At 43.3% G+C, this 13,964-nt stretch overlaps 1 protein-coding gene across 2 annotated transcripts in view; it reads right to left on the reverse strand.

Annotated features, from left to right (window-relative positions):
- Positions 1-7,319: 7,319 nt before the first annotated feature.
- Positions 7,320-13,964, reverse strand: part of nrg3b (neuregulin 3b) — a 111,686-nt gene continuing 105,041 nt past the window's right edge. For both annotated transcript variants that reach the window (XM_035533246.1, XM_035533245.1), the window contains 5 exons: positions 13,728-13,830; positions 13,040-13,166; positions 11,313-11,425; positions 10,271-10,459; positions 7,320-8,538 (listed from right to left, as the gene is read on the reverse strand). In XM_035533246.1, the coding sequence (XP_035389139.1) occupies positions 7,851-8,538; positions 10,271-10,459; positions 11,313-11,425; positions 13,040-13,166; positions 13,728-13,830 (1,220 nt within the window). In that variant the 3' untranslated portion in view covers positions 7,320-7,850. The remainder of the gene's footprint in view (positions 8,539-10,270; positions 10,460-11,312; positions 11,426-13,039; positions 13,167-13,727; positions 13,831-13,964) is intronic.

Here is a 13,964-nt window from a genome sequence, read left to right on the forward strand (position 1 = left end):
ATCGTGTGTAGGTGGGGGGGTGGGCTTCCAGCCCGCCCGCCCTTTCTAGGCTTCACTTGCTGGTCCCTTCCTGTGAACGGTAATGAGAAAATCCAGCAAAGGAAGGCGACGTGGAGCGAAAGGAAGACAAAGGTGATCCAAGCACGTCCACGCGCAGGTGAATTTGACTTGGACATAAGAAAGAGGGTGTAAAAGGTGCTGTGAGGTGAGCATGCGTGTACACAGCCAGAATTGGCATGGTACCTCCGACTCTATTTCTGTTTTCAACTACCATCTGCCATTCCTCTGTGTGCTAGGTCTTTTGAATATGTTGCAGGGTTGGTTTTTTTTGGGGGTTTTTTTTGTCTCCATGGTGCCCTGTTCTCCCTCTTCTCGGCAAGTCAGAGGACGTCTCCTCTTCTCACGGTCGCTCGCTCAGCCAGTGACGGCTCCCCCGCTCTGTCAACGGAGCCAGCTGTGCCTGCATGGAGCCATCGTGCACGCAAACACACTTATTGGAGGCCAGAGTCTGGAAATGTGTAATGTGTCACAAGCTCTGTCACAGGTGACAAAAGACATCTCTTGACCATGGGAGAAAATGAGGGAGGGAGGGAGAGAGAGAGAGAGAAAGAGAGAGAGAGAGAGAGAGAGAGAGAGAGAAAGAGAGAGAGAGAGAGAGAGAGAGAGAGAGAGAGAGAGAGAGAGACAGACAGACAGACAGAACAACACCACTGATGCATCTATGCATCTAGCCCCTAGCTGTTTTATGAAATGAACTTGTATTGGTTGCTTTTGTTCCATATAGCAGAAGTGGACAGCCTTCCGAAATCATTTGGTCTCCTCTGTCAGAAGCCATGACACTCAGTGTTTAGTGGCAGTGTTTACTGAATTAGGGATTGGTTATGTTTCTCAGGCTAAAACTACAACTGTGACAAAAAAGTTTAGAAACAGTTTAGATGAAACAGTATCTTGCCCTGAAATGCAGTTTAGCTGTCCTGTATTCCAAAAGGGTCTGTGGTTTTCCCACTGCAGTACTGCACACTAAAGAGACATGAGTGTTCTTGACTTTGACTGACATATGCACTCTGTCTCTCTCTCTCTCTCTCTCTCTCTCTCTCTCTCTCTCTCTCTCTCTCTCTCTCTCTCTCTCTCTCTCTCTCTCTCTCTTTCTCTCTCTCTCTCTGTGTGTGTGTGTGTGTGCACGCCTTAATATGTAGCATTGCCAACAGAAACTTTAGTCTGACCTCTTCAAGAGTGCCTCTCTATGTATGCACAGGTCACCTTGCACTAAGAAAGGAGAAACATCTCTCATTAGAGACAGGCAAGAACAGCCAAGAAGTCAGCTGCCTAGCACCCAGGAACTCTTCTGTCACTCAAACCCAGACAGGCACTTTTTTGGTGCTCTGAATTCAGCACTCAGACTTTGCTCTTATTTGTCCAGAGAGTGAGAGTGGAGTGTGTTTTTAGAGCAGCAAGCCTTTGATCTTGACTTAAGTTTGCTCCACAGCTATAGCCGATGCACTATATATAAATGTTGCATTGGAGATGATGCCTGAGTTGATGTGCACAGTTCTGCTAGCATTATCACTGAAGCAGTCAAAGAGTTATATTATATAAGCAAACGTATATTCATTTAAATAAATAATAAACACATTTGTGATTTAAAAACACTGTAAAATCACCATGTTTTATTTTTAATATAAAACCCTTGTGTTGTATAATTTCCATGAAGAAAATAATATAATTTAGACTTATTTAAGCAGAGATTGCAGTAGTTGATTAGGTTTGTTGTATTTGACTGCACTGCCATCCTTACTGTTGAATAGTATAAACAGGACAAGACTAAGTATACATCACTGAGGAATCCCAGTTGTAGCGTAATTTCTGAATTTGTACCCACCAGATCAGACTCTAAAGGTGATAAAGGCAGATGCAATAATGTGCCTGAAAATATAATGTTTTATAGTGGCCACATAATGATACTTAAAATTGATCAGGAACAATTAGATGTCTGATATCACTGTTTTATGAAATGTTTATGCATAGGTAGGTTTACATAAACTCATAAATAACCATAAATCAAGCTCTGATGAGCCAACACCAGCTTTGGTTGACCAGGACTTGATGACTCTTACCTGGCCTCAGTAAGCCCTGAGCTACAGAATGATAGAAGTTCAGACGGCAATTATCTATGCCCTGCTCATTCAGATCCGTTGACCATCAGAGAGCACGTATTCCTAAAGTGTGTCAAGGCTAATAAGCTAGGTGACCTTTTCTGGACCCAAGGTACATTCCTTTCAAGGTGGAGAAGATGCAGTAAAAAATAAGATTAGACGTGTGTATGTGATGCTTTTACAACTGGGCCTGAGAGCCATTTTCCTGCCTTGCTATATTTTTTGCCTTCCAGATGGTTCCGATCTGGTGATATTACAAATCTTCCTCATAACAATACTGTCTCAGAGCCTCTGAGGTGAAGGAAGGAAAGTGACACTTTCTGTGGGAATTCACTCAATTCCTCTGCTAATTTAAGCAGATATGATGTGTGATTCGTTTAAAGGGAAATGTAGCCTAAGCATGGTTGTGGGTCTGGGCCTGGATGTTTTATTGTTGTTTATTGTGCTGAAGCTAATTAGTATAATTAAACAGAATGAGTCTGTGTGTGGTTGTGTGCATATGCCTGAGTGCGTGTTTATGCGTGTGTGCGCGCGCGCGCGTGCGTGTGTATGAGAGAGAGAGAGAGAGAGAAAGAAAGAAAGAAAGAAAGAAAGAAAGAAAGAAAGAAAGAAAGAAAGAAAGAAAGAGAAGGAGAGAGAAAGCTCCTGATTGAAGTGCAAAAGCATGGGCCTGCAAATCTGGCATACAGCCAGGCAGAGTGGATGGTGGATGGGAATGGAGCGTCAAGGGGGTCAGCCCCCCTGACTATACTGCGAGCAATTTGTGGACACATGGCGGGGCCAGGGGCTGTCTTAAAGGGCTGTGCAGAATGCAGCGCAGAGTGTGAGCTTGGCAGGGTCCCGGCCACAGGCGCTGCTGACAAACGGATGTTTGTCAAAGCTGCAAAAGCAGGAGCACAGAAACGATTTGCGCTGCGCTGGACTCTCGGCATCATCTGAACGGGTGATACAAAAATACTGCCTGAGAGCTTTTCCTTCACTGGAGCACTGTAGTGATGTCATCACTCCGAGAATTGGAAATGTGGTGACTGTACAGGTCCGGTTTGAACTCATTTTCTTTCTGTCTCAAGACATAAAGAAGCAACTGAAGTGTGATAGGCCAACGATACCTGCAGATACATTGGGCTTAGGCTGTGATGGAATCTGGGAGAAAAGGAGGAAAAACATAAATAATGAACAAATAAATAGTAAAAAAACATCTATGTCTCTACAGAGAAGCTTCAGGCAAACCAGCAAACCAGTAACACATACATTTCTCTCAGCGCTAGTTCAATCAATCAATCAATCAATCAATCAATCAATCAATCAATCAATCAATCAATCAATCAATCAATCAGCCATCCCTGCAGGTCAATTACAAGGCTAGCACCAAAACACACAAGACACACAACAGACACAAAATACACACTAAAAAGCATAAAAGACAATAACAGTCATCCCATATCTCCCACAGTCCATCTCATTCACACAACAGATAAGTAAATGTCTAATTTTTGCGTGCTGGAAAAACCGAGCTTGGTTGCTATATTTGTGGCACTGGCTTAATATTGCTCAGCATTAAGGCATTAGTGAGGGTGGAATCCACTGCGCAGTATCAGAGGTTACTAATGGTGATATTGTATTACCTCTCCATCCATTAAGTGTCTTCTTAGTGCACACTTCAGGACATGCATCTATAGATGTTCTTGCGTCTGATACATCAGTGTTCAAAGTGATTCTATAAATACATTTATTCATTCTATTACTACGATGGGCAGGCGCGATAATATAGTGATCCAGTGAATGGACGTAATGTAGAATTATTTAAAATGTCAGATGTCAAGCTGAATGTACTTTCAAACAAAGGATGATAGATTCCCATCACTAATATCATTGCTTTCTTACTCTGTACAGCTGAAGGCAACACAGATAGAGGAAATATTTCAAAGCTTTTGCCCTTAAACAAGCATGGCTATGACAGATGCAGTTTTATCTGAATGAACAATGACTCAGCAATGCTATAAAAGGAGTTGACACGTTTGCTTTTATTTGTGCTTCTATGGTACATATTGACTCATTTGTTTATAGTGTTATTAAATGTTAAGTATGGTTTAGACCTGTATTTCAGAATCAGATTTGTGTATGATTAAAGAAGAAAATTCACAAGGGATTATATTGATGGTTTACACACTCACCACTCACTTCATTAGAAGGATGTTTTGGTTTTTTTCTTGCCACACAGCTTTTGAGTGTGTAGTTACAGACTACAGCCCATCTGGTGGCATGCATGATCGGTGTTTGCATCAGCACTACTGACGGCTGCAAGACTTTGATTGGCACTCACAGCCCGCCAGTGACACCGACATGCTCACGCCAGCTCAGCTCCCACATCTGTGCCACTGAAAATGATTAGCCAACCACGTCAATCTGATTAGCAGTGGTCCTGTGGTCAGGAACTGATCTGCACTGAATTGGACAGAAGGTGGCCAACAAGCCGCGCGCAGCAACCGATGGCCTACAACCTGTAATTGTACACCTATGAAATGTTATTTAGGTAAATGCATCAAGTGGCCAGTGAATGCAGATGTACAGTGTTTCTAGTAAACTGGAGTATAATTGAGTATGTAAATATAAAAATATTTCTAGTATATAACTTTAAATATCTAGAATATAAAATATATAGTATATGATTTTAAATATCTAGAACACAAAAAACTTGTATTTGCTGGAATAGGCATTTATGCCAAATGCTGAAACTTGCTGTCTCAACTGTGTAAATGAGATCTTATCAGCATATATCACCCATGCTTTTTCTTCCTTCTAGACCTTCAGAAAAAAATTATTTGCTAACATCTATTATTTAAGAAATAATTGTTCATTTCTTCTACCAATTTATTGGCAACACTCTTGAGTTCACATTTCATTTCCCCGCTCTTCAGCCAAGCATGGAGCTAGCCTATCTGTCTCCATGTGAAATTAGACACCATCTTTCTAATTATGCTCATAAACCTAATCTCATTGCACTTATCAATGCTTCTGTACATGGGTTCAAAAGACAAATCAGGATCAGCGCAGGGAAGAGTCTTGGAGTCGGAGACCAGAACACTTATCTCATTTTCACTTTTCTCATTCTCGCTCATCTGATTATCAGCCTTGGGGGACTAGGTTTTAAGAAGGATAATGCGCCTGTCTGCTCCCGTACTGTGCATCACCTATGGTTAGACACATCTGCCAATTCATACTGCAGCTGTTGCTCAAAGGTTAAATATTCTCAAGCCTTTTCAAATGAATGGTCTTCACATTTGATAAACTGTTGCAGAAAGCTATGACAGGTTTGCCACAATGTATGGTTATGGAATTTCATCCTGTATCCACTGTCGCTGTAGACATCTCTAAGAGCATTTTCATGAAGGCAGACTGTTTTGGTGACATATGTGAACTACCTCATAATGAAAAATGTGCCCTGATACCAGACAAAGTTATTCGTATATGGTCATGTTTTACAATGAGCAAATGTCCAGCCTTTACTTAAGCTAATAACATAAATCAAACAGTGTAATAACACACTGTCATATAGTTAAAATACATATGTGAGTGTGCACTTCTGCGGTGATGGATAATGTTATGTGATATGGGGGTAGTGTTCTGTTGAGTATCACATGACTCAGAAGATCCATGGTCATGTCTCTGTGGTTTGCTGTCTAGTAGAAGACTAATGAATTGGTCTTGTATAATTAGCAAACACACCCCCACAGTACCTGAACACCCCCCCCCGCGACACTGCAGGCAGCTGATGGTGGTGAGGCACGCGGATGCTGTCGGACCGCTCCGCCGCACTCGGGGTCCCGTCTGCGGCCTACGCCAAGCGCCATCGACCCACCGCCGTGGCGTCCAACGAGGGCTTGCAGATGACAAACGCCGGGGTTGGTCGGTTAACACGGCGCGTCGAACATGCGACGCCGTTTCTCAGAGACGGATCCCCCGAGACTTCTGTAACCCTAGCCTCGCCATGTCTCTGCCCTCTCTGTTCTTAGGCAGGGGTGGGCTCACCTCCGACCTGCCTCTGCGGAGGAGCACCTGCTGCGCTGCACTGCTCTAACCACTCTTGTGCTGTTTGGAGCTTGTTTGGCAAAACGTCGCACTTTCCCCATAAAATAACACCATCACGTTGGAGGAACACGGGTGTGAGAAATATCTGTGCTCTTTACAAATTGGGAAGGAGAAAATTAAAAGTCTTTACAGTGTTTTTATAATTCCCACTTCCATACACAATAGCAAATAATAGAATATTAGAAGCTCAGCAGGACTCGTTACCTGGGCAGATTCAAGCATTAGTGGCATTGCAGACAAATGGTCAATGCTATGGACTATTAGACCTTGAATTTCGTTACTAGTTCTACAGACTTGTTATAGTAGCTTTTCAAAGATACTATAACATTGTGCATTAGTCCATGGTACAAAACTGAATCAAATAAAGCAAGAAAAGTAATTATCTTTCTCAAAATTAATTCATACAGCTTCCCGATCAGCCATAGGCGGTAGAACTCAGCATTTTTGTCTGGCTGAACATCTATGGTTACAGGGCCCTGTGTTTCAACATTCCTGTTCACACCCAAGTGGATAAGCTCAATAATTCTTGCAGTTTTTAGGGGAACGGGTCCCTCGTGCTCCCTTCGTTTGTCTTAGGCTAAACACAAATGAACACATTAATGACACCACGCTTTAATCTTCCCGCTGATTAATTCCATTCGAAAATGTCCTCACCTGAAAAGAAAAATCAGTTAGTTAAGGAACCTTTTGCTCCTTTCTTTTTGCAGTTTCAAAATAACCGATGCAAAATAATGAGTCTGGCTTTAATTAGGGGAGATACTTTCGGGGATGATAAACAAGTAAATGATTAAATCCGCTGACGGTCGGCGATGGTGGTTGGAGGGCAGCAAGAGCTCGAGGACTGTCTGACTTCACGGGTCTCTGTTGCCATGGAGACAGTGCCGGGGACTCTGACTACTTGTCTTGCGTTCGGCACGTTTGCTAGATTTGTGCCAGTGATAGCCACAGATACCTGTCTGAGACGCCTCCCCTAAAAAGGCAGGAAGGCAAAAGGCGGCATCCGTCGCGGTGTTATGTCCGCTGGCATGTGGAGAGACACGCTCTCTGATCAAATGACAAGGTGACAGACAGATTTTATTCATGAACCACCAAACTCTCCTTACGTGCTCAAGCATAACAGACAGAAGACAGAGTTGGACTGGGTTATCATATGATGGCAGAGCTGTTTGAAATGAAAAGCTTGTTTTTACCTTATTCTGCGTCTTTATTTTTGTCATTGTATGTCATATATATATATATCATATATATGACATACATGTAGTTATGACATCTATTATATGTTCTTTTTTTACAATCGAGAAACAACATAGAGATGACACACTATTTGGTTTCTATGTAGAAGCTTTTGTTAAATAGTGGCATATAAATCTTTTATCTTCTTCAATAGCTCTTTAAATCAACATCCCAACGATAGTTATTAATCTTTATAATTTATTCACATCGTGTTCTCAGTTTCCCAGTGTTTTAAATTCAGTAATTGCAAGTCTCCTCTGTAGTCCACAAAGCACGTATGCACTTCAGAGAGTAAGTCTTGTGATTGGTCAACATGGGGGTGGGGGTCCAATCCCACTGTAACGGATTTCACTTGAGTTGTATAAATTTATTCAGTCAGCTCTTGGGGGGTGTAAGATAGGACACACCTCTAAGCTCAGCAGAAAGGTGGCCTTTCTCTCCCCTGATATATGGAGTTTGTAAAGGAGCACCGTGTTCCTCTCTCGGAATCCCTCCATGAGCGGGCCGCGAGTGCCGGCGCTCCAGTCTTCCCATGGATCTAGAAAGGCTGGAGGACTGTTGCGCAGACTGCTCCCCTGATCCCAGTACAGTCGTAGAGATGACAGTCTTTGCTCTGCTGGACTCTGTTCCTGGTCTCAAGGCTGTTGTGTAAGTGACAAGGCTTTTGTGTTTCGCTTCGCCCCCCAGAGCAGACTCGGAGCACGTGAATGCAATTGACCCCTGTGCCACACCAGGGCTGGCCAGTGATTGGCTGGAACTGACCAACGACTCCATCACAGTCTCACGTCTGATCAGGGTATGGCTGGCAGAAGCTCCACCCTTGTAAAGCAGCGCGGTGCTCCCTTGATCCACAGACCTGTCCCCTAGGTCAGGTGCCTGAACAGAGGGGATGATGGGAACAGAGCAGGTACGTCGGGAGGGAGGAGGAAAGGCTGTTCCCTGGTCCAGACGAGTGCAAGGGACATCGGTGTAGGTCAGCCTTCCACTGGAATGGGCAGAGGCCACAGTTTGCATATTCAAATAGGAGTGGCTGTACTGATTACCATCTGTTTGGGGCTGGCACCTAAAAGAAACCCATAAAAGACGAGGAATGAGAATTAGTAACTTTGTGAAAATATGAAAGGTGTTTTATTTATTTTTCTTTCTTTCTTTTTTTATAAGTTCACCCCATGGGAGAAACCACTCAGGCTATGAGAGCATACTGTCCCCAATTTCATCTCTGCAGTAGGGAAATCATTTTGAGGTAGTGGAAATGTAAAATGTCCATATAATTGTTTATAATCCACTACATGGACTCTCAGCTTTCTACAGTATTACCACGAACTCCAAACCCTCTTCTGCTTGCGCCAGCATTATCAAAGATTTAGGCCATTAGTATCAAAGCATGGGTGTCCCTGACCCATGCCTGAGAGCTGACGAATGGTACCTTCTGAATGCTTCATTTGAATGATGGCTTTTTGATCTGTACGCTGAGACTTCTTATCAAGCTCGGTACACCTTTCCCAACGACAGCCAGAGGAGCCCAGGTATCACTAGGCTCTAAACTGGGACAGCACGCCGGAATTATGGGCACAGATCCTGGGATGCGACCAAAACTTTGTGCCAGGTGAAGTCCCAGATATTGCCACATGCTTTTTATCTGTCGTGGTTTATAAGCCTACAAAGGTGCAGCTGGCTGGCACCATCACCCACTCATCTCAATCACGGCCATTTACACACAGCATGGCAGGAGTGTAAAATAATTTCAGCTTCCAGCGAAGCAGGAGAAGCCTTAGTGTCAGGAAAACATCAACTCATAAAAGAGATATATTTGGCAGAGTTGATGCTCTAAACAATAATCCATTGAGTTATTTTTATTGTCTGACAACAAAGACTTTTAAAAACAGGTCTTAAATAATTGAGTCCCGCAATGCTCGGGTATTAAAAGTGCATTCTAGCTGGGGGTTAATCTGGTACATCTAAACATGAATAAATATAACATTCTATGGGGAATTTACTGACAGAGAGGGGGCATGCGAATGCTCATATGCCTACTTCCTAGTTTTCTGTCCCCATCCTTCCCTGTCTCTCTCTCTCTCTCTCTCTTTCTTCCTCTTCCTCTGTCTTTCTGAATCTACGTTCCTAGAGACCGGAGGGTGTCTCCATGGCAACAGGGGAGAGGTTTGGGGGCGGTGTTGATGTTTTAAGGCTGTTATGTCTAGAAATAGGTCAGTCCAAGCCTGCCTGCCTCTTCCTCAATACAACTGGTCATACAAGGAATATGAGAAGCTGAGCCGTTCATAACTAATCATGTAACAGTAATAGTAGATAATCTTTTCAGCAGTACTTTTGGCCATTAGTGATGGAAGAGGGTCTGTTTCCCATGGTTTCATGGACATATTTAGATCAATGAACAATACAAATTTCTTTTGCTATGACACATCTGAATAAAAGTCCATTTCATCTCCTTAGCGCTCTCTCTCTCTCTCTCTCTCTCTCTCTCTCTCTCTCTCTCTCTCTGTGTGTTTGTGTGTGTCTTCATGGATGTGTCATCCAATCTTTGAAGAAAACTAACTCAAACTTGAGTCGCACTGTTTAAGAACATAAATTATGGAAATAGGTCAAACAGAAAAAGTTAGATATCAGAGGAATTTATGAGACACAGAGAAGCTGGATCAAGTTGGCATGGTAATGAGCACATTATTGGAAAATCCCCTGCGGAAGTGATGCCTAGTCAGAAGCCTCGGATTCATCAAGACCACCTCTCCTTGATCACATAACTTTCACCATAACAACACGGTCAAATCCGTACATACCTTCTTGAAGATTCTGACATAACATCTGTGGACTCCACCTCTTGGAGATGTTTGTAGCTGTGAACAGAATCCCTAGATCCTCCAATCAGATTATGTCCTGCTCTTGAAATGGGAGGGGTCCATCGTGGTGCAGACCGATGATTGGTTATCTTCTGTTTTAGCGCAGGGCTTGTTGAGAGCGAGCAGCTTCTGTGATAAATCAGACAGACCTGCTAAGATGAAAGAGCTGCAAGCTGCAGGACTGGGTTCTCAGACACAACATGAACCATCCTAATTTTTTTATTTTAGGAGATGAAAACCTTTTTAAAGATGCTGCGGATGATTCATTTTAAGAACTCTTTGGCAAGACGGTCTTTACAACTATCACTAAAAACAGTTGTGCTTATAAAAAGGTTTTAGTGCATTTTATTGGCTCTGTAATCAGCAACTAAAAATTTCAACACAGTCCGGCACAGTCCAACTGCTCAGGAAACTTCTCTCCAAGGAGATGGTCCTTCCTGTCAATTACACATGGAAAGGCAGGCTCGGGGTTAAGTGTGAAGGTCTTTGGAGGAAGGGGCTCAGGAGAGGTTTTCATGGACGGCGTGGGATTGAAGTGAGAGGAGGTGAACTCTTTCGGTGGCTAAGCCTGGTGGAAGTCAGCAAGCACTGTAAACGTGATTATGGCAACTTCAAATCTGTGTGCCATGGTAGCTTGCATAGCACCATATTTGTGAAAACTTTTGACTAAACTCTTAAACAAGATGCAAATGGTCATTACACACAATTTGCAATCCGTCAAGTACAAGAATACCAATTATTCTTTTGACTCATAAGCTTCGTAACATATCGTGAAGACTGAAAACCGCAACAGCAGAAGAACAATCTCTATCTTTTTTGCTTTGGGCTGTCATTCAGCACCTCATATTACCGATTACAATGATTCTTTTAGTGCTGCTTATTTCTCAACATAAACAAACAAACATATTGTGCCATATTTTGATCTGATTAAAAAAAACAAAAACAAAAAACAAACAAACAAAAAAACAAGCCCAGCTACTACCTGCGCCGTTTTCCTGTGGACAGATTGCTGATTGGATCAGGTGCAGGGACTTTGGAATTGCTGGGCACTGTACTGCAGCCTGGTGTAGGGGAGGCTCCTTGGACCCTGCAGCACTGTGGTGAGGAAATGACAGATTTTTGTTTATGTCACGCTGCATGACTAACAGTCTTCAGCTCTATATGACCACAATTCCATATTTATTCTTGTCTTTCCACTACAACTATTTTCCTCTTGCAAATTCTCGCTCTCGCTCTCTCTCTCTATCATTCACTCACTCTCTCTCTCTCTCTCTCTCTCTCTCTCTCTCTCTCACACACACACACACACACACACAAGCTCTTGACTTGTTAGTGTCAAAGATGAAATAGTGGATTACAGACTGAGCAGTGAGACAGAATGTAAATGTTCATTCAGTGATATATGGCCCTTCAGCGAGAGAGGGCCAGTTTAATTAGACATTCCATTTCAAAAGCAGATTAAGAGAGGCACACTCTGATTACACTCTCAGCCTGCTCTCCCTGTCCTGCTGCAGGAGTCACAAACTAATCCCGGACAAGATTACATTAATGGATTCCCAAAGAATTTCTTTCATTCTTTCATTCTTTCACAGAATTAAAACTATTATCTTACAACAGGCCAGGATTCATTCGGAAATGAGCCCGAGATGCCCCTCAAAGTCGCCTGAGTTCTAAGTCACCAGATAATGCCATTATCCCAGTTAGTGAAATCCGCCTGTCTCCCCTGTGCTTTGGAAGATCATTAAAACCACTGGGTTGACTTAAACAACTTTGGACCATGGTGGCTGATAAAATGTGTCCTCCTAACACTGGGGCCTCCTCAGGGACCTGTTAGTGATGTTCTCCTCTGCAGCAAGAAAATTGGATCATTTCTGACCACCCTCTCAAACGGGGGGCCCTCTCGCAGCTGGGTAGTTGGACTGCAGGGCCGTGGGCTAGGGCCCACTCCTCTGTAATTGCAAGAACTTACTGAAACATGCCGATTCATACCCACATGAAAGTTAACACTGCGCGAGCCTGGCAGCTCAGCTCTCAGACCATTCAACATGCACTGCTATTGTACATCAGACGTCTTTTTAAGCAGGTTTTGGAACTTCGTTGATTTGTGCGAGTCCAGTACTGATTAAAATGCTACCAGACTGCAAACTGGCTCTACACAGACTAGTCTCAATGCTTTCCTCCCAGCAATCCCAACCAGACACAGGTGAACGCGAGCTGTGTTTTGGTTGAATGAGGACTGGCTGCTTGGGCTTATATCCATAAGAAAGTGATGGATCTACCGGTTCCTCCACACGTCCTCTATGTAGTAGGCTTCTCAGCTGCAAGGTGTCAGGCTAGCTTGACTGCTGATCAGATGGATGTGGTGTTTACTTTCTGAGATACATACACTGCTATTTCTGTCAGTGTGAGGGATCATCAGCACAGGTGGGAGACCAGTAATGCTATGGAGGGTATCATTCCCTGCAATTCCTGCTGGCCAATTGTGTTCATTACACATGACGGTTATGCAGAGGAAACACACCTAGAAGTCTGTGCCAGCCACACATGGGCGTTTTGATTACTCGCCATCAACATATGGCTGGTATGCGCGGATGAGAGGATGTCGGCGTTCCTCTGAAACGCCGGCATTACGCGCTTTTCTGAGCGAATCGGGAAATGTTGTTCCTGACAATTTTCAGACAGACAGATGCGATGCTTCACATGCTTCACCTTTTGATGCCGGAGGCCAGATTCAGTCCTGGGGCTGGAATTGGACATGAGCCGAGAGGCATTGACACCGCAGTCCCTCAGACTGCGCAGGTCTGTCAGCTGGGCTCTGTGCTTCTCCCTTTGTCTCCTGTAGGATGGTAATCGGTTTTAATAGTGTCCCTAGACACCTTTAAACGAGGTTGTGTTATTGTTGGTTTTTATATATTTTGTCAGTGTTTCTCCAACAAAGTCCTCGTGGGGCCTGAGTATACTAATGAGATGGGACAAGAGATCAATGACGTAGTGCAATAGCTTCTTCAACGTTTGCGTGATGTACCGCATATACACAGAGCTGTTTGGATCCAAATGTCAGGCTGATTGTTTACTCTCACAGCAGATCTGTGTGTGCTGCTGACACACACACACACACACACCAGCAGAAATATCCCACTGTTTTCTGCTTAATTAGACAACATGTGCAATCTGAGCCTACATATGATTAGTCACACCTTTTCATATCAATATCTTTCCAGGTGTGAGTCATGCATAAGATCAGTCCCCCACGAAAATCATTAAAGCAAAACTGGCTAAATGTATTTAAGTTTAAGACAGTGAAACCTTGCTTTGATCTAAGCTGTTATGTCACTGTGTTATCAAACAGTTTAATGTGAGTTCTTGTTCCTTGCAGTAATATCTGCTAATAACTTACTTGTTTCTGCAGTAAAAAGCCATGCAGGCCACACCCAGCAAGCTGATTCCCACGGCGATGCTGAAGATTGACATGATCTGTCTCTGGTAGGTCTCTCCACTCTCTGAGAACACATACAGACAAAGGGTTTGTAGTTATTTCTTTGTATACAGGTCTTCTGTGCTCACTCTTTCTGCTGGGTCAGCACTCTCGGAATAAAATAATATTCATGCCCATTGGTTTATTTAAACTGGTTGT

The sequence above is a fragment of the Electrophorus electricus genome, chromosome 14, assembly GCF_013358815.1.
Source record: "Electrophorus electricus isolate fEleEle1 chromosome 14, fEleEle1.pri, whole genome shotgun sequence".
In the NCBI taxonomy this organism is placed as follows: domain Eukaryota; kingdom Metazoa; phylum Chordata; class Actinopteri; order Gymnotiformes; family Gymnotidae; genus Electrophorus; species Electrophorus electricus.